Raw genomic sequence first — 26,105 nt, forward strand, 5'->3', positions numbered from 1 at the left:
ACAGATTTATGGGTGTTGATTTTGTAGCCTGAGACATTGCTATATTCCTTGATCACTTGGAGTTTTTTTTCTGGTTCCATACAAAACAAAACTATTCCCTTCAGGTTAATTATCCTTCTCATTAATTCTGAGAAGAAAAAAGTTTAAACTTAACTCAATGGACCAAAGATCAGCTTTGGGAAAAGATATGATGGGAAGAGGAGGAAGTTCACCTCTTTTTTGGCTTATACAGCTTTTAAAAATTATTATCTATGAATTTTCTATATCCTATGTTATTGCTCCCTGTCATTGTTAAGAATAATTATAAGTTGAGTATGCTATTAATAGTCATGTTTCTATCACTTTTTGGATTTAGATGAAATGAAAATGGCAAAAAGCCCACTGGCTTGGGAAAAAATGTTAGATTAAAAGATGACTCCAGAAATAATGCTAAATCCTAGTTTGCTTAAATCGTTGCCATCAAGGAGAAAATTCAAACTGCAACTTTTTCTGCCAGGTGGAGGCTGACAGGTGGAGCCTGACAGGTGGGTGATGGTAAGGATGATCTGGACGCTTTAATTAAGAGTCTGAGAATCAAATGCCTTTGGGCAGGCAGATGAAGTAGGCAGGGTGTCAGGCAGCCCAGGCAGGGGCTCGGCTCACTCTGTGGTGGTAGAGAGCATGCGCAGTCCAAAAACGCATTCTGGATGAATTTTAACAATCACTGTAAGTCCAGCAAAATAGCCCTCTGTTGGCAGGTGCCACTCATGAGCCACCAGACTTTGAATTCTGCCTTCAGTGGGTTAAAGGAACCAGAAATGAGTGGCCAGCTGTGATCATCAGAAAATGTAGGTAACCCTTAAGAACGAATGGAAAGTAAAAAGATATGCCAGGAAACTGGAGATAGAAAAAGCTGTTCTTGATATTTACAATTCCTGGATTCTAGAATTTGTGCAAATTCAACATAAATTCTGAGTAGCATTATAAAATGGCTTAGTAGTAGGTAATTAAACATATGGTATTTTTTGAGTACTTAGAACAGATAGGGTTGGTTAGCAGGAGACTGGATGAGATCAATATTAATCTTGCCTCTTTTTTGTCATTTAGATGAATAGGTTGGCATTGATTGTGCATTATTTTGGATGAAGTGTGTTGTGGAAGTAGCAGGGAAGTTGGCACATGAAGTCACTTGTGAAAATGCTGGTTGATGAACCAAAGGTGAGGTGGCAGAGCAATGGGCTGATGTCATCATGAAAGGTATTTTTTGAAGTTGCTCAATGGGCCTCTGTTCATGAGCATTTTGGTGAACTATGTTAAAGACATAGTTAATATTCAATAAATGGTTCATGGGAAACTAGATAGCCATATGCCAAAAAATAAAATTAGGTCCTTATCTATCACTATACATAAAAATTAACTCAAGATGGATTAAATACTTAAATATAAGACCTGAAGTCATAAAATTTCTAAAGGAAAATATAGAAAAAACTCTCCTGGACATTTTCCTAAGCAAAGAATTTATGGCCAAGACTCCCAAAGCAACTACAGCAACAATAAAAATAAATAAATGAGACTTCATTACACTAAAAAGTTTCTGCATAGCAAAGGAAATAATCAACAAAATAAATATACCACCTATAGAATGGGAGAAAATATTTGCAAACTGTATATCTGACAAAGAACCAATGTCCAGAATCCATAAACAATTCAAACATATCAGCAAGAATAAAACAAATAACCCCCTCAAAAGTGGGTAAAAGACATGAATAGATTTTTTTCAAAAGAAGATAGACAAATGGCCAAAAAATATGAAAATATGCTCAATATCACTAATCACCAAGGAAATGCAAATCAAAACCACAATGAGATATCACCTTATCCGTGTTAGAATTGCCACTACTAAAAAGTCAACAAACAATAATAGATGGTGGTACAGATGTAGTGAAAAGGGGACCTTTGTACACTGATGGTGGGAATGTAAATTAGTACAATGTCTACGGAAAACACTATGGAGATTCCTCAAAGAACGAAAAGTAGACTTACTATTTGATCCAGCAATCCCAGTACTGGGTATCTACACAGATGTAAAGAAGTAATTTTACAAAAAAGACTCTTGCCCTCGAATGTTTATCACAGAGCAATTCACAATTGCAAATATATGGAATCAATCTAAGTGCCTATCAGCTGAGGGGTGAATAAAGAAAATGTGGGATACATATACATACATACTATAGATTGTTATTCAGCCATAAAAAGGAATAAAAATTTAATGTCTTTCACAGCAACTTGGATGACCTGGAGAACATTATCCTAAGTGACATTTCTCAGGAATGGAAAAAGAAATGTCCCATGTTCTCACTAATAAGTGAGAGCTAAATGAGGGTTATATATGGTCACAAAGTATTGTTTTGTGTTAATTTTTTTTTGTCTGAGGCTGGGTTTGATCCCACCACCTCCAGCAAATGGGACCGGCGCCCTACACCTTTGAGCCACAGGCACTGCCCCGAAGTATTGTTTTGACAGTAAAAATTAAGAAGGGGGGATAAAAATCTCTTATTGGGTTTAATGTACACTATTTTTGTGAGGAGTAGAGTGAGAGCCCTGACTTTAGCCTTATACAATTCCTCCAAGTAACAAAAAACACTTGTACTCCTTAAATCTATTGAAGAAAATCTAAGTAGTGGAGTATGGTTATCAAACAAACAATGGCATAAAATGAATAGGATGAAAAATGAATGCACTAGATGATAACAATCAGGATCCCCAAATTCCACAGGTGTAGGAGTGAGGTGAAGGGTAAAAACATTAAAGAAAAACTTCACAGCAATGAATGTTAAGTCCTGATTTTGGGTGAAAACAAATTATTTTACAAGATGAGATTTGAGGATATTTAAATCAACTTATGTGAAAAAGTCCTGGTTTTTGTTCACTGCAAGCTCACATTGAAACAAAGAGAATTGTAATGCAATTTTACAACACATAAAATGTGTAGATCAAGTAATAGTGATTTATTGAAAGCAATGCATCTCATCTACATAGCTTAATAACTTTTAATACTCTATAGTTAGGTGTTCATATTCCCATTTCTCAGATGCGGACACATATGTAGAGGAGTTAAGTTGCTTGAGGTCACACAGCTAGTTACTGCAGAATTAGTATTAAAATTTCAGTATACTGGCTCAGCACCCATAGCACAATGGTTAACGGTGCCAGCTGCATGCACTGAGGCTGGCGGGTTTGAGTCCGGCCTGGGCCTGCTAAACAACAATGACAACTGCAACAAAAAAATAGCCAGGTGTTGTGGCGGGTGCCTGTAGTCCCCTGTACTTAGGAGGCTGAGGCAAGAAAATCGCTTAAGCCCCAAGTTTTGAAGTTGCTGTGAGCTGTGATGCCACAGCACTCTACCAAGGGCGACATAGTGAGACTCTGTCTCAAAAAAACAGAACAAAAACCCTTCATTATACTGTGTTGTACACATTACGTTTTCCATTATACTGTGTTCTATTCATCATACCACTTGTCCTACTGTATGTATACCAACCTGGTACCTAGTAGTGCTTCAAGTAAATCAATGAATAAAGGAATTAAGTTAACTCTATCTACAATACAGGAAATTGAGTTTAATGCAGGCACTACATTCAAAGAGTGATGTTGGGCCAGCTGGGTGTAGTGGCTCACATCTTTAATCCTAGCCCTCTGGGGTGCCAAGGCAGGTTGATTGCTTGAGCTTGGAAGTTCCAGACCTGAGCAAGAGGGAGACCCTGTTTCTACTAAAAACAGAAAAAACTAGCTGAGCATTGTGGTGGGCATCTGTTGTCCCAGCTACTCAGGAGGCTGAGGCAAGAGGATTGCTTGAGCCCAAGAGTTTGAGATTGCTATGACACCATGGAACTTTACCCAGAGTGACAGAGTGAGACACTGTCTCAAAAAAACAAACAACAACAGAAAACCCCCCAAAGAGTGATGTTGAGCATTTGAAATGTGGACATTGAGAAAGTGAGCAGGGTAGTAGATGATCTTGGGATGTTTGGTTTGGAAAAGACATAGCCCAGAGACAGAGATGACAGTGATCTTCACATATGTGAACTATTTCCGCAGAGAGAAAAGAATTTAGTCTTCTTCTGTATTTATTCCTAAGACTGGTATCGTAGGCAGCTTTCCCTCTTTTCCAGGAGGTATTGACACTGAACCTGAGTGATCAGATGGTGCATTGTTTCAAAGCAGAGCCTTTATATTTACTTCTCCCAGCCCAGGCCCTGCTCATGCCAGTTGCTCAGGACATACCATTCTGTTGCCATTGGTCAGGTGTGCAGAGAGAACAATTGCTTGGTGTACAAGCAATCTGTATTCAGTGACTCCCAGAACCTTTCCCAAACTTAAGATGCCAAGATTTTATATGCTCCAGTGAATAATTCTGCACCACCCCTTCCAACTTTGGACTTTTAACTGGTCCCTGGGCTTTCATCAGTGGTTCTGAAAGTCTGATCCCCAGACCAGCAGGGTCAGCATCTGCATGTGTCACCTGGGAATGTGTTAGGAATGCAAACTTTCAGGCTGCACCCCAGACCTGGTGAACCAGAAACTCTGGGGATGAGCACGGGGGTGCTGGGCAATCTGTGTTGTAACAAGGCCTCTAGATGATTTTAAGACCTGCTAAACCGCTATTGTTTGGGGCCTACTGGATTAGATGTTTCTGCTCATCCCTGTGAAATGTACATGGGCACTTAATAAGCCTGAATGTTTCCTGAGGATGCTTTACCTCAGCGTGTGGTATATTGCCTGGCACAAAGTGAAAGCCTGGTATTCACATATTGAAACAGAGCTGAACTTGTAAAATGACAGTGCACACAGAATTTGATGGAAAGACAGAACAAAAAAACTTCATTTTTAAGTCTTCATCTCAGACTTCAAGAATTGGTTATCTTCAGCCAAGAGTCCAAAAGTCCTCAGGAAAAATACCAGTTGCCGAAGTCATTATATGATGTGATGAGCCGTCCATGTGTCCGTGGATGGATATGCAGATAACTTGTGCATGCAGCAACAGAGTATATGTGTAACTGTCTTAAAAATCCATTAGCTTCTTACCAAATCACTTACAAAGAGAGTATTACTCACCAAAATTGAAGAAAAGAAAGGTGACTGACAACGTGTGAAATAGGCAGCTACATGCTGTAGAATTTTGCAAACAGATGTACTTAGCATATTTTCTGACTCCTACTGGCTTTTGTTAATCTCTATTTCTTTATCTACCTTAACAGTAAAAAAAACGCATGTAGTCATTCTAGATTTTAAAAACATCTCTAAAAGAGAGAGGGAGAGAGTGAGCGTATAAACATACAACCTGTGCCTACTGTGTGCAGCGGGATCACAGGCATTTCACTTGTTTTCTGTTGTGAATGTTTTTGGTTGACCATCCCCCCGCTTTCAAAATGAAACAGTGTTTTCTCAGCATCTTTTTTAAAAAGCCACTAAAATCTATTAAGAAATAACTAGGTGAAAAGTTTGGTTATTCTAACATAATTATCATTAGTTAAGTATTGACCCAAATAAAGCGGAGGGCATTGGTTGTTACTCTTTCAGCTCATTATATTCTAAAATTGTATTGCTTTAGATGCATCAGCGTCATTGCTATATACAAAATTGGAAAGACAAGGAGTTTTCAAAATCTAATTCCTGTGGGGTGTTAATGATCTCTTGAATATTGTATTTAGTGCTTTACATACCATTTCAGTACAAAAGTGTGATTCGATAATGAACTGTTTGAATTGATAAATTCAGGAAGTGTCTTTGTACTTCCAAATACAACTTATATGCAAATACAACTTATATGAGTAAACTGCATATTAAAGGCAGTCTGGAATATGGAGCTCACTATGTAAAGCTAACCCCTTTCCCAAATCTTTTAGCAGAGCAAAGAGCCAGGTCTTAATGTTGCTGACTTCAAATCTCTATATTGTGGTTGTTTAATGTGAAGGAAGAATAACATAATATTCTGTATATTATATGGAATATTCACTGGTAGCGTAGGGATATTCAACCATATGTACCTATCAGTGTGTATATATACACACATACATATACGAGTACGTGTGTCTAACCCTATCTCTCTATAGCCGTCTCTCTCTCAGTTGAATATACATAGGTGATTTCACCCACTACTCAGAAAGGATATGTCCTAGATTGATGTCTGAGATGGGTAATATGGATCCATTCATCCTTTGGTTGATCTCTGTTCCCTCATGCACCCCCTGGTGTGTCTGTTGTGCTGAATACAATTCCAGGGTTGAGACATGTTACTTTTTGCTAGCTTACAAATACAACTGCCCCAAACTCAGCAATAAAAACTCAGCAATAACAACACCCCAAAACGAACACAGACAGAAGCAACAGAAGCAGAATGAGGCTTGGGCTTATTGAGTTTACTTCCCTGGCACATGTGATGATGACATGATCATCAAGTCATCTTGGTTCTCCAGGCCCCTGTAACTTGAGAAGGTCAGTCTAATGCCCAAGGTGCAGGGAGGGTGGGTTTACACTCTGTCCTGGATTTCCGGTAATGGCTCACCTGGGTCACCCTCTTTGAGGGTGAGACTCTGTAACCACCCAGAGAGGAACAGGGCCAGGGAAGGCGTGGTCTTAGAGGGCCTGCAGGCAGGGGTGAGACGCTTAGCGGAGGTGCTACGGTTCTTTCCTGTTTCTCTCCAGAAGGCACTGGTGAAGCTGTGGCTGTATGGTCACACGGGCAGGTGTCTGCACTGCCTCATTCTAGTTCCCCAGGGAGGTAAAAAGCATCTTTACATCCTAACACTTCTTCTTTCCTACCCTTTTTCCTCCCAGGGTGATGGCGTTTCTGAATTTAAAGAGCATTTCAAAGACCCACGGACATAGGCTCTGGAAATATGTCTGAGCACTGGGTAATGTATCCACATGGCACAATTTTCTAGGACCACATCGCTATATGTCCATTAATAAATTTCTCTCATTCTGAGGCCTTGAAAACGCCTCAGAATGAGAGAAATCTTCACATTTCCAGTTCCTTTCTCTGTTTGCTAGAAAATTGCTTTATATTATATCAGCATAAAATGCTCTATTCTGCAGTGACAGATGTGTATAAAATCTAGGCATGGCATTAAACTTTATTAATACTGGCTGGATACCCATGGATATAATCACTCAATGGCATATGTGTATATACCTACTTATCTAGACTGCATTCTTTAAAGAAATAAAGGGGCAGGGAGAAAAAAAATTCCATTTATGTGATTTCTACACAGTCACCAGAGAATGCCTGAAGTGGATAAGCAGACAAAAATGTCATTTTATGAAAAGTAGAGGTGACTGCCTTTAATCTTTGAAGTCTGAGTCATAGTGACTAAAGCCATCAATATGTTATATCTTTCTACACTATTTATTATTTGCTTCTCTCATCTTTATATTGCAAATGCTTAAAATTTAAATTTATACCAATGTTTTGTAATACTCTGGGTATTTTTCAGAACACTGGTTCCCAAATGTCGAGCTTGGAAGAAAACAGCCTGGAATGAAGTATTTATTAGTTGAGATAAAGAAAAATAAGAAAATTATGTATATGTCCATAAAGCTACAATTATTAGATTTAAAGGATTTTTTTTCTCTTTATTTAAAGATTTTTTTCTTATAGCTCTACCAGCCATTACTCTGTGGTTAGTAAGATCTAAAAGTATATAGCCACTGGGTAGGAAAATCAGCCTTATTTCTTTGCTTTCCTCTTACTCTATAAAACAAACAGAAAACCTCCGACAATTCTAGGGTGAAAAACTCTCTCATTATTCTAAGTAATTTATAAGTTTCTGGCTGTTCTTTATTCAGGAGTGAAACACCCATATAAGTCAGATTGTTGTGCAGCTCTGGAAGAGACTCAAGAGTCTACACAAAACAAACCTGTTGGAGTGCCTAGAGCTGGGCCAAGTCTCTCTTGGTTTGTGTCTGGGTCAGAACTGTTTTCTGGTCTGGTCAGCAACCCCCAGTCCTGTCCAGGACTCAACAATCTTTGCTGTCCAAGAGGACAATTGCTACGCTGGCTAGAGAACTCTAGGATCGACAAATTTGGAGTTTTAACCTGTAGACACTTCAGGCAATGTTCTGTTCCTCTCACAAATTCCATAATTCCTTGGGTGATAAAAACAAACACAAACAAATTCAATTGTTAAAACACGCCTTGGTGTACAACATCGGCAGAGCCACGAGACTGTGACTTACCTTTCTGAGGTCACCCGTATCCTCTCATCATTGGATGAGTTGAATCGATCATCCTTTTCTCTAAAATATTCTTCTATGCACTGCTCTTCAAAATCGTGTACTTTCTTAAGCTCATCATCAGTTATGAAGAGTTCTGTGAAAAAAAAAAATAATGGAGAGAGAGGGAGCCATGAGGGAGAGAATTAAAAGCGATGGCATCTGATTTGTGGGCCTAACAATATCTCTAATACAAATAGAATCCAAGTTGGGTAAGCGGCCTAGGTTCCTTATGGAGTTTCAAACAAAATCTGAATCCAATTAGGCAACTTGTATTATTGTCTTCTTTCTGAACATGAGATTCACCATCGGCCTCTGAAGTTGACTTGAACATACAGCATATCTAGTTTACTGTGGGAGCTGATTAGAATTAGGCAAGTGATAAGACCAAGAACATAGCTAAATCAAAGAAAGGGAAGCTACCCCAGAGTAAGGAGGTTTCTCAAAAGCTCAGAAATTTCGGGACTGGGGGAGTGGCAGACATTGTGGATTGGCCTTACTAAAAGCCCTTTCACAACCCCATTCTCCTTTTTGCCCTTCCTACTACTGAGCCTGGAAAGCAAAACACACCCATTTCCAGTCTCAGAACAAGGAGCAACCCAATCTGGGGCCAGGAAACAAAAGATGTCTGCTATAGGGAGGGGTGGTGTATTGGGAAGAGATTTTTCTTTCCTAATAAAATACAGAGATGTGGTTGCTGCTTTCTACATTTTTTCACCTTTGTCTTTTTCCTGCCTTGGACATAAATGTGATGACTGGAGGTGAAGCAGCTATTTTGTGATCATGAAACAAGATAATGCAATAAGGAATAGCTGAGCTCTTAAAAATAGGACTCTGGGACTTTGACTTCAGTGAGCCATTGTGGAGCTCTGGACTACCATTTCTTCATTTTTTCTTATGTGAGAAAAATAAAACCTATTTATTTGTGTTATTATTAGCTTCACTTTCTTTAATTGAAGATAAACCAATTCATAACTGTTACAGCAGGAGAAAGCACCCAATTGAGGCTGGATGCTATGATAGCTCATGACTGTAATCCGAGTACTCTGGGAGACTGAGGTGGGAAGATTGCTTGAGACTGTGAGTTCAAGACCAGCCTGAGCAAGAGTGAGACCACAAGAGTGAGACCTCAGCTCTACTAAAAATAGAAAAATTTGTTTGGTATTGTCGTGGACACCTGAGTCCCAGCTACTCAGGAGACTGAGGCAGGAGTGTTTCCTGAACCCAGGAATTTGAAGTTGCTGTAAGTTACGCTGATGCCACTGCATTCTAGCCTGGGCAACAGAGTGAGACTCTGCCTTTTAAAAAAGAAGAAAAACAAAGAAAAGTCACAGCCCAGCTGAAAGTTATATCTTTAAATGTTTAATAAATCAGGGTTAGGGTGAGAGAGCTGCTTCGCAAAAAACAAAAATGGGACAAGTCCCTTTTTGAATTCTCCACCCCTGAGATGTCACAGAGGTTGTCCCAAATATTTGGAGCTGTGGATTTTAGACCTTGAGGGATTTTGTTTCCTTAGATTGCTCCTGCTTGCTTTGAGGCCTTGGTCCGAATTTGCCCAGGGATGGAAAATATGAATGTGAAAGCAGGTGAGAGAAAAGAAAATATTAGAAATCAGACCACTCTTCTCAAATATGGCAGGGTTCTGAGGTGAGGAACAGCTGTATCACAGGGGATTCTGGAGAGTCAGTCATGAGATTACACAGAGCGTTGACTGGGAAGGAGGGGAGTAAAGAGAGGCCCCCCCAAACACAGACACCTTCCCACTATTGCTATATTTGAGGCCAAAAAGAGCGTATTTAATACGCTGCTGGCACCTTAATTAATGCTTTGTTTAACTTCTTTGGCTACATGCAATGCTTTTTTTTTTTTTTTTTAATGCTATTTAAAAAAACTCCATCAACATGTCAAATTTTACAATAAAAACTAAATTTTGCATTTCAAAGTGCTTTTATCTGAGGCTCTGGAAGAACCTGGCAGGGGGTTCTCCTGGGTTCTTCTTCTAATTAAGGCTACAGATAGACAGTGAAAATTTCACTTTCCCCCAGTTGATTGATACAAGGCAGGGCCCTTGTCTCTGCCTCTCACTCTTTCTGACCCAGCCCCAGCTCTGAAATATTTCTTTTCTGAGAAAGCTGACACTTTGTTCCTTCCTTCCTCACAGCCAGTGACCTGGCAAGGCTTTTATTGCTACTTTTATTGATAATAACAAGAAAACCACAAAATAGAGTTGGAAGGAGCTGGCTCCCACATGGCTCAGTGTCTGCTTTGCTGGGGTTCTGGTGCCTTCCATGAGGGTGTGGGCACTGGTGCAGAAATGGGTCCCTGGACCACACCACTTCCTGTTGTATATTTCCAGACACCTGTTTCCTAAGCTTTCTGGATAAGTGAGGTTCTCTCTCTACCGGAAATGAGTCATGCTTTATTGTAAATTACTTTGGAGCCCGAGTTAACCCCCGGCAGTAATCCACTACTGGTGTCATTCATTATAGCGTCCCTGTGCCCCTGAGTAGGTGGCTCTTTCACAGAGGCTGGGGTTCCCGAGTTCAGAAGCTCAGGGTTAATCTCCCAGGGCATCCTTTTTCCCACCTGGGCTTTCTATTTGCCTAAATTTGTGTTTCAGATGGAAACAGGGAATCTTAGCATTCCCAGCTCTCACCAGCTCTCCAATTTTAATGTGTACAAAGGAGTTGGGCAGTGCTATGTCAAGGAGGTTAAAGGCTTCAGACTCAGAGAAGTAGTTGAGTAAATGATTTTGGTTTCAAATCTTAGAGATACTAGTGATCCCATGGAAGGAGATAGATTCCTGAGTCACCCCCCTCCCTCAGAGGCCCACCTATGTAATATAGGTGGTCTAGTTGGCACAGTTGGAGAAACTGTAGTAGTTCGCTGGGATTGCGGCTTGATCACTGATTCCCATTAGTGGCACACCAGGGGCACTTAGGAATCTTCAGGAGCTACTGGTCTGTAATTTGTGGAATCTGGGTGTGTTAAATCTCCTGTCACGTGTGGGAGAATCCTACACAATGCAGGATTGTTCTGCCCTAATGCCAATAGGACCTCCTTTAATAAACACTGGGCTGGAAGGTGGCTGTGGAAGATCTACTGTTGTTTCCTTTGAATAATGGAAAGCAGCGCTGGTTTCCTCATGAGGTCATATAGGCACAACCCTTAAGGCTTAGGAAAATGTTTGTAAGATCTGAAAAAATGGAAGTCCAGAAATCATAAGCGCCAATCAAACCTGGTCAACTACAACCATACGATGATGCTTGAGTTACATAAAATGTAGTATTGGGTACACATGAATATGGTTGATATATTTTGGGGTAGGACCTCTGGAAAGTAAGAAACTTCAAAACTATGATGGCACTCAAATAGCCCTGCCAAAGATGGCTTTATCTTCCTAAGAAAGACCAGAAGCCTGTGTTTCTCACGCAAGCCGACCCTGCCGTCTCCTCCCACATCTTCAGAGCCATGTGCAGGAGGCTGGTGGAACTGGGTGGGCACTGTGTGACTGCCTGTAGGAAGAGGTAAGGAGGGGTAAGGGTCTCCCATTATGTTGGGGCTGGGCTGTCGCTTGCAGCTTACTCAGGCCATAGTCCCTTTCATCAGGGTCGCTCTCATGTTTCCTCCATCGGCAACACAGGTGCTGGAAGATCATGGTCATGTGGCTGAAGATGATGAGTGGTGGGGGCAGAACTGGCCTTTCATGGAAAGTCATGATGAGTTGATACCTCTGAAACTTCCAGACTTGATTGGATATCGATTTTACCTCGAAAAACGTATTGCTGAAATAGAGACCAGAGAGAATCAAGTGAGAAAATTCACTGTTTCCTGAACGTCTACCTCCCTCCCTCTTCACCCCAGGGTCCACTCACTTGAAGACGGCAATGAGCAGGTTGACGAGCAGAATGTTTGCCACCAGCAGGTAGCAGGCCATGATGGCCGGCACGATCCACGCACCCGTCTTGCAAGGGGGCAGCTGGATTATTTTACCGTCCTCTCGGGTCTCATTCTGTCCACAGGGAGCTGGGGGAGGCAACAGAGGCACAAAATGAGAAACTGTGGCTATTCGATTTGGGAAAAAAAGGAAAGAAGACTGATTTGAATGAAAAATACAGCCATCTCAAAACAAACAGGAAAAGGTTCAAACAAGCCAAAATTGAAAAACGAAAGCTTCATGAGCTACTTCAAGGGGCCAGAGGGGTCTGGGCTCTGCCTGATGGGAACAGGCGATGGGGCTGCCTGCTGGCCCACCCTATCCCTTGTTCCCTGCCCTGGGTGAGAGGCACTTGGAGTCCTTCGGAAGCCTGGTGAGGGCTTTCCTGGGATCGCCCAAGGATCCGAGAGAGGCACGCCACCCACACCCCACAAGTTACTTTCAAAATGTGCTGTGGAGGCCGACAGCTGTAAGAACAGCGTGGCAGGGCTATTGATTGGGAATTAACACCAGGGCAGCCGTTAATTGCTGCAAGAAACAACCTGGGAGCTCCAAGCTTAACGATTTGCTGTCTCAGTGCAGAAGTAACAACACTGGGCAGCGTCTTGGGAAGCATAGGGGCTTGTCGCTCTGAGCGCCTGATGGATGGGATTTCACCAGGAGGGCATGGAGGGGCGATGGAGCGGGACCACGGAGCCCACAGCTACCCTCTCCCCCCCAGCAGTGTTTCCATCCCCAAAATGTGCTACTTGAGACACAGGAACAAAACCCACCTGCAGTAAATAAAATGGGCAAATGGGATGGGGGAAAAATGTCTGGGGGTAGGGGTGGGGGTGAGGAGGAAGGTGATGAGTGGGGCTGCGTGAGCGGGAGTAATGTGCTAATGAGGGCTGCTTGGAGTTTCCGGATCAACGTAGGGGAAGTAAAAATCCTCCACAAAGCTTCTTAGTACTGCACAATGTGGTTCGGGGAGCGAGATGGTGTCCTCAGGGGCCAAGCGAACTTGAGGTATCCCCCTTCTCCAACACCCACCCCCACTGGCTTCAGAGCAGGGGCCTTTGTGTCTCCCTGTTTCAGGGGTGGGGTGTGTGCGGAGGAGCACCAAGGGGTGTCAGCCGTTGCCATGGGCTGCTTTTGATGATCTTCCAGAAGGTTTGAAAAGTTGACCCAGAATCTACTCAGCTGGAATACCTGGCAAGGGAAGCCCATTCCCATCTCAAGACTTTTGCTGCTAGGCTGCAAACTCCACAGTGGTTCTCAGCCCCCTGCCACCCAGGGGATCACCTGGGGAGCTTTAAAAATGCCAGTGCCCAGCTCGGCTCCAGGCAAAGGAATCAGAATCTTTGAGGGTGCCCCCAGGCACTGGTATTTCTTTTCAAACTTCTCAGGTAATTCTCAGTTGCCATGAAGGTGGAGCACACTGAGCTAGAATTAGGCTGGAAAAATTATGTAATTTTTGACATGCTCTGAAGCCCAAAATGCATCTTCTCACCCAATGAGGATTTTAATAACACCAAGACACCAAGGCCCTGTTTTAATGGCCAGGAAAAGATGGCAAAAGTGCTTTCTTTGGTTCTGAGTGCAAGATGACTGGATGTTGGAATCGGTGTTTTTGAGGAGCAGGAATTTTTTATTATTGGTAGCTGTGGCACTAAACACCCAAGACAGCGTTCACTGTAAGAGGTCCTGATCATTTCCTCCCCTGAAAGGAAAACCCAGTGACGGAGGCCCCCACTGGCTTCAGGACGAAGTCCAGACTCTGAGGGTGGCTGGCCCAGGGCCATGCCTTGCCGCTTCCCACCTTTTTCTCTGAGACAAACCGCAAGTTTCTTGTGGTTCCTGGAAATACCATGTTCTCTCTTACTTCCCGATTCTGAACCATGCTTCTTCTTTTGCTTCCAAAAGACCCCTCTGATACCTCGCTCCCACTTGCATCTGTCACCTAGGTGAATCCTGCTCATTCTTTAATGCTCACCTGACTTTCTGAGCCTGTGTGGGGTCTCTCCCACTGTATTGCCATTGCTGATCTTCTCATCTGCATCCCACACAAGTCTCTCTCGTGGGAGAATTGCTCTTCAAGATTTCCCATCACCTGGCTCAGGGCATACACACCGCACATAGCGATGCGTCCACACGTGATTAATGTGGAACGAATACAGGAGATTATGGGGACGCGATCTTGCTGTTGAATGCTAACAGACACTTGCCACATCTGCAAAGGGCTACTCATGATGCATAATCCTAGCTCTGAGGGGTCATTAGGTCCTTCCTGAGGTCCTTTCCAGAAATTCTTGGTTCAAACAGACTTCAGAATCTCTTGGAAGCATTGCTATGCTTTCCGCTGCTCTGTGAAGCTCCTCCCACTTACTCCACCCCTTTCTTCTTTGCCTGACTGGGGGGCTGTCCCTTCCTCTGTTCTGCCCTTTCCTGTGGCTCCTGCTCAGATCTCTATAGGGAAACCAACAAAAGCAGCAGAAATAACTGCTTGGGGTAAGTTATAAAGCTCACAGTTTTTACAAATGTGGTTCCCGATCGCCATTGCTCACCCCCATTGTGAGAGAACATAAACTTGGGCGAGGCAGAGCTCATCCATCTTGTTCTTTGTGATCCCATATTGAGTGAGGGCCATGCAGACACTTCTCTACTCTGGCCCCCATTCCCAGCAGACAGAGGAAACCAGGGAGAACAGGAGGTGTTTGCTGGTTTCAAGGGGCCCATCTCATATGCATGAACTTTCAGAGTGTGTCATCCACATACTTCTAGGTCTCTGCTCAGTCCCTCCAAGGCCCCCACTAGCTGAGGAATCAGACCAACCTAATACCTTTACTGAAGATTTGATTTGAAGTCAGCAGAATTGCCACTGGGAACCACATGCCTTTTGGGGGGGAGGGGGTATTGACTTACTCCAGCCTTCCTCACCTTTTACTCCTCCTGCCTTTATAGAGGTAGTTTTAATTCAGTGGTTAGGAACATGCCTTACAATCAAGCAGGCCTGGGTGCAAACCCTGACTCTACCAGTTTCAAATGATCTGACTTTAGCTTTGTTTGTGAACTTCAGCTTCCTCATCTGTAAAGGAGGGTTATTAATAGTATATGCCATGGGGGCTATCAAGATCACTACACAAGATAAAGCATGCAAAACATGTGGTTCAGTATCTAGCACAAAGCACTCCATTAGCATTAGCTGATGTCACTGTTAGTATTGTTGTTTTCATAATTAATAGACTTTTAGCTTCTCAGGGTTAGGGACTATGTCTTATTCCTCTTTCTTTTGCGGTCACTAAGCATAGCGCTTATCCTACAAACATCCTACAACAAGCTGAGTACAGGGCATATTGCGAGTCGATGAGACACTTCTTATTGTTAAGGAACTCACAGTTCAGGAGGGGATATGACAGGAACAAAACGTTGCATTATTGCGTGATGTGAGTTGGGACGGGCTTCTGAGGAAGCGCTCTGGTTTGAACTGCTGTAGTCTCTCCAGCCTGGCAACACAGCAGTCTGGCAGTCAGGACTAGCCTGAAGAACATATTCTAGGTTCTGGAGCAATAATTGCAGTATAAATGAATCAGATGGTCCTCGAGACAGTGGCAATGATGATAAAAGTGAATCCCCAAGAAACAAGCTTTATTTGGTAATATCAGCAAAGAAGCAGTGAACATTAGATGCAGCAATTAGTGCAAACTTTGCTCTATATTGGCTCCTAATGACATCCTTGTTTTGGGTAGTTATCTATACTAGAATGTGCTGTGATTCAAACTTACAGATGACTACTACCACTGATGAAGATGAGCTGATGCCTTAGAGCTCTGACAAGCGGTGGATTTCAGGCTGGGGAGAAAGTTATCTGGATTGTTGTAGGATACCAGTATTGGGGCAGTGGGGCTCATGTTCCCAGGGAAATAACCCAGAGAAATTCCCCAGAGTTCAGCACCTGAGGTGGCACATGGGTGAATGTTTAGGGGCATGTGGGCTTGTGCTATCCACTTTGCTTCTTCCTTCTCTGCTTTTGGGGCCTGACATTTGGGTCATTTTCCTCCCAGCCTCTTACAAGAAGTAAATGTAGAGTCACTACCACTTCATACCAAATGACATGTTGTCATCTATCTCTTTATTGGTGACAGTCAGGGCAGAGTTCCTTTAGTGGATGTTGGCTGGTTCCACTTGCCTAGTGTACATTTCCCCATCCTGGTTTTTCTTTGTAAAACTACCTCTTTTCCATTCTCAGTCCATGAAGTTTGAATGAAATAAATAATTCCATATCTAGGAGAAGACGGATCAGTGTGTTTTATCCCCTGATTGCCGTAATTGGCTTAGGAGTGGACATGTGATCTAAGCCTGACCAATCAGCGTCATTGAGCATCAGCCTGGGACTCTTGCTGGAACCAATATAAAAGAGAAGCTTTCAAATCAGCTGGGTGAAAAAAAAGGGCTTCTGTCGTGTGTGGCACACATGGGCCAACTCAACTGGGTTTTTTGTGCAGAATAAGAATTGACATCAAATTTGCTGGGTGTTGTGGCAGGCACCTGTACTCCCAGCTAAGACAGAAGGATCACTTGAGCTCAGGAGTTTGAGGTTGCTGGAGCTATGATGATGCCCCTGCACTACAGCATGGGCAGCAGAGCAAGACCCTGCCCCCAGAGAGAGAGAGAGAGATAGAGACTCTCTTTTTACAATGCAATTTAAGGTTACCAATTAGAGAGTGCCTGCCCAAGACTGATTCCATCACAGAGAAGAAAAGCTGCTTCCCGAACGAGCCATGCCTAAAATCAGTCCTGTCCAGTTACACAAACCATAAAATTCCTTTTTACCTTAAGTTAATTTGAATTGGGTTTCTGTTCCTTGCAATTAGTCCTGACTAATACAGTTACAAGCACACCCCTGCTTCCACCCTCTCTAGCCCTTGCCCACAGGCTAGTTATAAAAGGTGTTCGGGTTTTGGGCACCTCACTCCTGAAGGGCTGCATCTGGATTCTTGGAATAGTATAGAACGATTGGAAAGAGGAACCTGGAATGTACCATGTGACCTGATACCAAGGTAGAATCAGTGTCAGAGTTTCAGCAGCCAGAGGCCACTGTTGCTCCCCTTCTTCCCAAAACATAAAATGAGAGATTTACTCTGCTCAATTTTGTCTAACGGGGATCTCTGACTCAGAAACCAGTGATACAGACCTGACCTATTATCTAATCAGTAGGGTAAATGCTGTTGGAAACTTTGGTCAAATATCTAGACAAAACCAGCCACCCTAGGTGAAGAAAACTCACTCTAGAAGCTAGTTGCAGGTAGCTGAAGCCCTGGGAGCCTCAGGTGAGTTCAGGTGCAGAGTGGGAAGTCTACATCTCTGCAGTTGTGGCCACATTCGAAAGGATCAGACATTTAGAGGTTCAGATTCTCTGTGGTGTATGGATGGAGGTCACAGTGACATACTGAATGGCAGGAAGCTGGAAGTACTGTTCTTGCTAATTAATAAGTAGAAATGGTTAATTGGGCTCTGGAACAAACTGATAGGCTGTGCAGGCACAATCTGGCCAGATTACGTGGATGGCGGTGAGAAAATCCTCCCTGTATGTGTTGTGGAGGTTTTGGAGAGCAGCCTTCCAAGGAGTGGAATTTTTTTTTTTTTTTCACAAATAAACCTTCCTAATAATAAGTCAACAGCATCCCTTACTAGAATATAAACCTCACAGTGCAAGAGTTTTGTCTCTTTTGTCCATTAAACAAAACTGTCTCTAGAACATGCCTGGTACATAGTGGGTGTTTGATAAATATTAGCTTCATGCATGCAGGCAGCAGAATCCCAGCCCTGCACCTGTGGCCTTCAGTGTCAAGCATTTCTGTGAGACTTACACCTCCCCCATTGTACTCGGTCAGGGTCTATTTCCTATTGACTTCAAGACCTCATCAAGTGCCACTACAACCTGGCGATACAGATGGCTCCTGTGAGAGAAAAAAAATGACTGAGGGGAAAAATAGACTTTATTCATTTTTGCTTTTTGGCACTTGTCAAGGTTAAAGCAATATGCCTGGTCATTGGCAACAGTGATGGAAATCTGCCTCTGGATGCTGTTGTGTAAATCTCCACAGCAAACCAGCCGCAGTACCCCATCTTGCATTGATGGCAGACACTGCCACCTAATCCTGGTATTTTTTTCCCTTTGACCCAAGAATCTTTCTCAAGATAAAAATTCTGACAGCACAACCCAGCAACTGAAATTGACACAGGGATGGGGCCTTTCTCTTTGCCCTTTAGAAACAGGACTGTGATATCTGGAGTGGAAGATAACTTTGTCCTCTTTTCAGGAACAAAGGCCATGTGGCCTGGCCATACTCAGCCTGTACCACCTCACAGCTGCCCAGGAACCAAAAAGGGTCCAAATCCTGCCTATCTCAGATGCTGGCACCTGTGACCAGGGACTGTCTGTCCTAAGAGGGCTTTGGACTTCTTCCACATGCACCTGGGGCGCCAGGACCCTGCCTGCTGCCTATTCTAATGGATAGCTTTAAAAGTGGTGCTGTCCAGAAAATGCTGATCCCTAGCTTTTCCTTTATCTGGGATCCTCCAAACGCAGAAGAGTGAAGATTTGGGAATAAGCAGCTGTGGAAAGCATGTTAGGTGCTGAGCTTTGTGCTGGGCACTTTATGTTTGGCCATCATATCTGACCTTCCCACCAGGTCTGTAAGAAATATATTGTCAGCTGAATGTGGTGGCTCACACCTGTAATCCTCTCACTCTGGGAGGCTGAGGCAGGAAGATCCCTCAGGAGTTTGAGACCAGCTTGAGGTAGAGCAAGACCCTGTCTCTACTAAAAATAGAAAAACTAGCTGGACATCCTGGCAGTTGCCTGTAGTCCCAGCTACTTGGGAGGCTGAGGCAAGAGGATCACTTGAGCGCAAGAGTATTAGGTTGCTGTGAGCTATGACAACATGCAACATGGCACTCTACCCAGGGCAATATATAAATACAATATATATATATATAACAATTCATTAGACACCTGAATTTTTCCTGTTTCCATTGACATAGATAAGTAGCTCTTCAGATGAAGTAATAAGTCTAGGGAACACTTCAAAGTCCAGAGTGTGGAGAAAGAAATGTGTCCGGGTTGTGGTGGCTGTAATCCTAGTACTCTGGGAGGCCAAGGCAGGAGGATCGCTTGAGCTCAGGAACTTGAGACCAGACTGAGTAAGAGTGAGACCCAGTCTTGCTAAAAATAGAACAATTAGGCTGGGCCTGGTGGCTCACACCCGTAGTCCCAGCACTGTGGAAGGCCGAGGTGGGTGGATTGCCTGAGCTCGGAGGTTGGAGACCAGTTCGAGACCAGTATGAACAGGAGTGAGCCAGAGTGAAATTCCGTCTCTACTAACATCAAAATCAGCCAGACGTTGTAGCGGGCATCTGTAATCCCAGCTACTGGAGAGGCAAAGGGAAAGAGAATCACCAAAAGAAGAACAGTAAAAAAAAGAAAGAAAGAAACAAACAAACAGACAATAAAAAAACACCTTCAAACAAAGAAGAATGAATAAGCAAGCTGAAATTAAAAAAAAAAAAAAAGAACAATTAGCCAGGCATTGTGGCAGGTGCCTGTAGTCCCAGCTAAATGGAAGGCTGAGGCAGAAAAATCACTTGAACTGAGGAGTTTGAAGTGCTGTGAGATCGGCTGACACCAGGACACTGTAAACAGAGTGAGACTCTGTTCCTCCTTCACCATTCCACCCCCAAAAGAAATTAGGTCCATGTAACAAATAGCAAGTGCAGGTACTTCTGTCTCAAAGAATAAGACATTTGCCTTTTTGATTTTATCCTATGAAATGCAGAGAAAAGAATTGTTTATTTTCTTAACATGCATACCATTTTGTTCTCAAAAAAAGAAATTTAAAATGAAACACTAGCCAATATTGGATATAATCAGCATCGTCTTCAAAAAGATGACAAAGAAGGATATTTGTTGAAGATTGTCCCTCCCCTGTCTAAAGAAACATCTCAAAAGCTAATTCAAAATCATAGGCAATGGAATAAAAAGCTTAGATGAGTATCTGATGCACTTACCCTATTTTTTTTTTCTTTTTGAGACAGAGCCTCAAGCTATTGCCCTGGGTAGAGTGCCATGGCAAAACAGCTCACAGCAACCTCAAACTCCTGGGCTCAAGCGATTCTCCTGCCTTAGGCTCCCAAGCAGCTGGGACTGCCTGGCTATTTTTTGGTTGCAGCTGTCACTGTTGTTTGGCAGGCCTGGGCTGGATTCGAACCCGCCAGCTCAGGTGTATGTGGCTGGCGCCTTAGCCCACGTGCCTGAGCTAGCCTGCAGGAGGAAGAAACTCATGGGACCTCAGCCCCCAGCTCGTGTTGTCTGAAAGGAGCCTCTTCTGGAACAGCTCATGGCCAGCTGACCCCTTGGCATGTGATCAAGCCCAACCAAGACCCAAAGAACCATCCAGGCAACCCACAGGCTTGTGAGTTATGTGCTCACGGCTTGAAGCCACTGAGTCCGGAGTGGTTTATCCCACTCACTGTGTCGGGAGATGCCTGACACACATGCTCCATGTCCCTTGCTGTCACAGCTGGAAGAGCCAGAACTAGGTCCTTCGGGTGGACAAATCCCTTTTCTTCATTTCTTCCTCTCCCTTCCACCCAAATCAGGCCACAGCTGGAGCAGATCCCCTTACTGCCCACAGAGGAGCCAGTTAGTGAATGAGCTGTGACTAAAAAGACTCTGTCTTTAGAGATAAAACTGAAGTGCAGAGACTTGTCAGACGATGGCAGGTGCTTAATCTAAAGATCATAAAGAGCCAGACCACACTGGTCGTGTAAAAGTGAAGGAAGCATCTCAGAGAGAGAAGAGAGAGCAGGAGAGAGCGGGAGAGACGACTGACGGATGGAGGCTGGACATGCGTAGAGAGGAACGCAGATGAACGTGGTTATGTCTTGAGATTCTGACTTTCCAAAACCACTTCCAGTTTCGTTCCCAGTCAGCTCACGTCAGTCACGCTGTGTTTTCTGTCTTTGAAGGCCTCTGTGGTTTCCTCCGAGATGCTTGCCCTCCGTCTTTCTTTAACCTAATTCGAGTGGTTTTGTTTCCTTGCAATCAACATCTTTCTCTAGTAGAGGATGTTGTCCTTAACACCTTAGAGAGAATCAGCTTATTTTCCGGGCAGTTTCATCACCAGAGGCAAAGATCCAGAGCACTGGGAATCCTGGCGATGGCAGGGGCCGCTGAGAAGGGCGAGGGTGGCTTGGGGACGCAGAGGTCCTCAAACCACAGCCCGTGGGCCACATGAGGTGGTGTGATTGTATTTGTTCACTTTTTTTTTTTTTTACTTCAAAATAAGATATGTGCAGTGTGCATAGGAATTTGTTCATAGTTTTTTTTTTTAAAACTATAGTCCGCCCCTCCAACTGTCTGAGGGACAGTGAACTGGCCTCCTGTTTAAAAAGTTTGAGGACCCCAGCTTAGAGGATGAGCATCGAAACTGTTTAACTCATAGTTTTACTAAGCGCCTGCCTCTTCCTCATCTAATTACACAGTCCTTTTGATATCTGCCTAAACTGAATAGGATTAGATAGGCTATTTTCTTCTTCAAACCAAAACCCACAAAACATTTCAGAGAAAAAGTCAAATAAATAATTTAGTCTTCTAGATTTTCGTGCTGCTGTCCTCCATTGTATTTTTTTTTTTTTTTTAGAGACAGAGTCTCACTTTGTTACCCTTGGTAGAGTGCCCTGGAGTTACAGCTCACAGCAACTTCCAGCTCTTGGGCTTAGGTGATTCTCTTGCCTCAGCCTCCCAAGTAGCCGGGACTTTAGGCACCCACCACAAAGCCTGGCTATTTTTTGGTTGCAGTTTGGCCAGGGCCGGGTTTGAACCCTCCACCCTCGGTACATGGGGCTGGTGCCCTACTCACTGAACCACAGGTGCTGCCCACCTCCATAGTAATTCTTGACTGTGACACTCTTACCATAGCTAAAGTCACAACAATACACCTCTCAGAGGTGCGAGGGCAAGGGGGTGGTGGTGCTGGACCCATCACAGGTGATGCAAGCTCTGTTCCAGTCTCCTTTCTGGACTGAGGAAGATTTTTTTCCCTGTGGACCACACCACCTTAGCCTCACACCACATGCTAAGGAATATGCTGTTGTTTTTGTTTAAAATGGGATTTATAATTTTTTCAGAAACCCATGAAAGGTATTCAGGGCATTTGGGGAGGGACGAGCCAGGGTTCTCTTCAAGAGAGGCTGTCCTATAAAAAGGTACCACCAATCTCACATCAGTGGTCTCGGGCTTGGAAGGATCAGCTTGGTGAGCCAGACTGCATCAGGCGCCATGAAGCTGTACCACCCACCTCCAAAGACATAATCCATGGCTCCCATCACATCCCCCTGGATTGCACCCAAAGGGTTAAATGGCATCCACAGAAACAATCACTGTGGCTCCTGATATTTAGGAACGCAAATATAAGCAAACACAAGTTTCCACTGACATTATTATAAAACCCCTGGTAAGCGACAGCATGAGAAACCCATTTGTACTCACCACTCACACGCCTAGCTGATCTGTGGGCACACTTCCCTTTCTGTGCCCCTCTTCCCTCACTGCCTCCCCCACATCCCAAGCTCTGTTCTTCTGCCTACTCTTCTCTGTTTACTGTTCAAACTTGAACTTTTCTCACTTCAAATGATGCCCCTCCAACAGTAAAAATTCTAGATAACATGTAGCCCATGTTCCGCCTGGAACCATGGTGGCTGCTGGCTCTCACGTTGAGAATATGAGTCCACCTGTATGCTGAATACGAACACCACTGTTATCATGGAATAGCTGGGTGGATTAATGATGACATACGCCAATGACAATAAAACAAATAGGGCGGCTCCCGTAGATCAGCGCTGGCCACATACACCGAGGCTGGTGGGTTCAAACTCGGCCTGGGCCAGCTAAACAACAATGACAACAGCAACAAAAAAATAGCCGGGCGTTGTGGCGGGCGCCTGTACTCCCAGCTACTTGGGAGGCTGACGCAAGAGAATCACTTAACCCAAGAGTTTGAGGTTGCTGTGAGCTGTGACATTAGAGCACTCTACAGAGGGCAACATAGTGAGACTCTGCCTCAAAAAAGAAAGAAAGAAAGAAAATAAAACAAATAAACATTTTCATCTTTGACATATTTATCTGTTAAAAAGAATAATAAACTCAGATGCCAATCAAATGGAGAAGACAGAAAAGACTGGAAAGGCATTTGGCTATGCACCATGGTTAGAATATTTTAAATAATTACTTTATCCTACATTTCCTGTGATAAGCTGGATCAGTAGCTGTCTGCAACTGATCCAGCTTATTCAATCATTCCTTGAAGTCACTACACACAGGCACTAACCTTCTGTAGGTTCAGTTTGAGACAGAGATCTGGCATTTTGCCATCTATGTGCTATCAGGTAAATCTCCTCGTGTCTGAGCCCCTGTGTCCTTATCTCTAAGCCTGACACAATAATGATAATAGAAACAATGTTAATAGTGATGATGACACATGCCCTGCTTCCCTGGTCATTCAGTCAACAAGTATTTGTGGAACCCCTACTACGTCCCAGGTCCTGTTCTCAATGCTCAGGACACACCAGTGGGCAGAACCTCAAAGCTTCCTGCCCTAAGATGATGTATGTTGGGATGGAATGGCCGTGACCATAGTGGGTAGACAGAAAATTGACAATAGCATAATAAATAAATAAGCTCAGGGGGCTGTTAGGAGGTGATAAGTACCAGGGAGAAAATTTGTGGGGTAGAACACAGGGTAAGAAGGATGGGGCGTGGCGGTGGGGTGGCTGGAGGCCTGATTGAGAAAGCAAGATTGAGCAACTCCAGCCAGATGAAGAAGTTGGCCAAGAGGCTCTCTGGGGGAAAGGATCTTCTAAGCAGCAGGCCCTGCTGGGCAGGGGGGCAGCGGCCCAGAGGTGGAAGGGTGCACACTGTGATCTGTGAAGGTCCCCGGTCTGAAGCACTGTAAGGAGAGGTGGGTTGGAAAGGGCGCTGAGGTGGGGAGAGCTTTGGAAGGACCTCAGATGACCGCACAGATAAGCTCACATGATAAGGCATTATTTTTCGTTGTAATCCTTTGCTGAGTTTATTTAGGAAACTGAGTAATTCCTCTTCATCCTCTCCATCTCCTGCCTGCTGGATTCTCGGGTACTAAGAAAGCCCTCACTTCATTACTTCTATTTTTCCCCAGTAGATCTGCAATGCCCTTAAATGAAATAGGATACAGTCCCTGTTCCCAGGTGGGAAAACAGAAGGCAGCTGAATTTTAATCCTGTGCAGACTCCTTTTTACATTCCCCCTGCCATGAAGAGATGGAGGGCTAATGGGAACGGATGCCCGGGCTCGGGTCTGCTTTCAGTCTCACCCACACACAGCTCGCCTGCCTTTAGCAGCCGAATAGAGGTCTGCTGAGGGAAAACTGATTTCTAATCTGATTTGACCAAAATCAACTTTTATAGGTAGATGAAAACCTCACAGCATGAGGCTTGGGAGAAGGAACAAGGTTCTTACTGCTGACATCAGAGCCCAAGCCCAGCTTTTCTCACTGCAGCTAACCTCCTTAGGGGCCGCTGCTTAGCACAAACAGTTCACCGCACCTGCTGTGCCCAAGAACAATAAGCTTAGGCACAGGCAAAATCCTCCAGTCCTTAAGCACCTTAACCTTTCTGTGAGGCAGGAAACCCAACCCGAAGCTGCAGCCAGCAGTTAGTCCAAACATTTTCTAGATGGTTTTACTCAACAATGTGCACGCTGATCATAAATATGAAGAGAAAGGGTAGATTGAAGAGGATGAAATTTTCATTTTCCTTCCTTGTGAATATAGGGAAGGGTGCTACTTTTACAAAAGTGAAATAGATGGTTAGCAGAAAATCTGCATTTTTCTTTTTGGTTTGGAAACACACCTACACCCCCCACTCAAAGATCAACCCAGTTGATCGTATTCATTACAGTATTTGACAATAAGATGGCTTCACTTTGCTGTCACACAACCGCTCAGGTGGACAAACTGATGATGTAGGAGAAGTGACCTACATTTTTTTTTAAAATATGGCCATCACATTTTAAATACGCTTAATGCTTCATGTAGTGCTACTCTGAACAATGCTGTGAGTGGCATTTCCTTTGGTCCAGGTGGTCTGTGGGAAATAGACGTGTGGGAAAAATCCTAAAATGAAACCACAAGCGGTATAAAAATTGGCTAGTTTCCGGGTCCTCCATGAAAAGTAAACAAATTGGGCTTTTCCCACTTAGATCCCTTGCGTAACTGGGGGGAAAAAGCTGTTTGCCAGGCTCTGATAGCTCAGTATTTGTGGGGTATGAACTTGGGGAGTTTATAAAAGAATGTTCCGCCTTCTTTTCTTTACATCTTGTGTAACTACTGAGTACAGATGGGGCAGCCAAACTTCAGGCTTCAATGGTCATGCCAATACACGCAAGCACACGCATGCCAGACAAGTATGCACACACACATCCACACAAGAGAAAGAGATGAGCAGAGAGCTAAAAGACAATTATGGGACCACGTCTGGTTTGATTTCTAAGTTAACTAACAAGGTACAGAGGAGTAGTCCCAGCATGCATTGCACGTATGAATTGACTATGGTCAAATCTGTGGGTAAGATGCAAAGCTCCTCAGGTGCCCAGTGGAAGGACAGTGATAATTGTTTACTGGGACCACAATAGGACATGTCAGCACGCACAAACCTTAGGCAGCTGGCCAAATTTTTATCTTTCAAAGAGCAGGGCTGAGAAAGCTCTGGTGAAAAAAATTTCAAGCTCAAGTACAGCAAACATTTATAATTATCCAGCAAACAATTTTGTTACAACTGTCCTAGAGATGGATGCATTGGGTTTTATAACGGGTGCTTTCACATGCAGAATATCTCATTT

The 26,105-nt window shown here is 43.7% G+C and overlaps 1 protein-coding gene across 7 annotated transcripts in view; it reads right to left on the bottom strand.

Moving 5' to 3' along the window:
* The window catches only part of TRPM3 (transient receptor potential cation channel subfamily M member 3), a 584,594-nt gene that overhangs the window by 15,690 nt on the left and 542,799 nt on the right, over positions 1-26,105 (bottom strand). For all 7 annotated transcript variants that reach the window (XM_053574847.1, XM_053574838.1, XM_053574844.1 and 4 more), the window contains 3 exons: positions 12,129-12,279; positions 11,839-12,038; positions 8,218-8,350 (listed from right to left, as the gene is read on the bottom strand). In XM_053574847.1, coding sequence (XP_053430822.1) covers positions 8,218-8,350; positions 11,839-12,038; positions 12,129-12,279 — 484 coding nt within the window. The remainder of the gene's footprint in view (positions 1-8,217; positions 8,351-11,838; positions 12,039-12,128; positions 12,280-26,105) is intronic.

This window comes from Nycticebus coucang, chromosome 2 (genome assembly GCF_027406575.1).
Source record: "Nycticebus coucang isolate mNycCou1 chromosome 2, mNycCou1.pri, whole genome shotgun sequence".
Taxonomy (NCBI): Eukaryota; Metazoa; Chordata; class Mammalia; order Primates; family Lorisidae; genus Nycticebus; species Nycticebus coucang.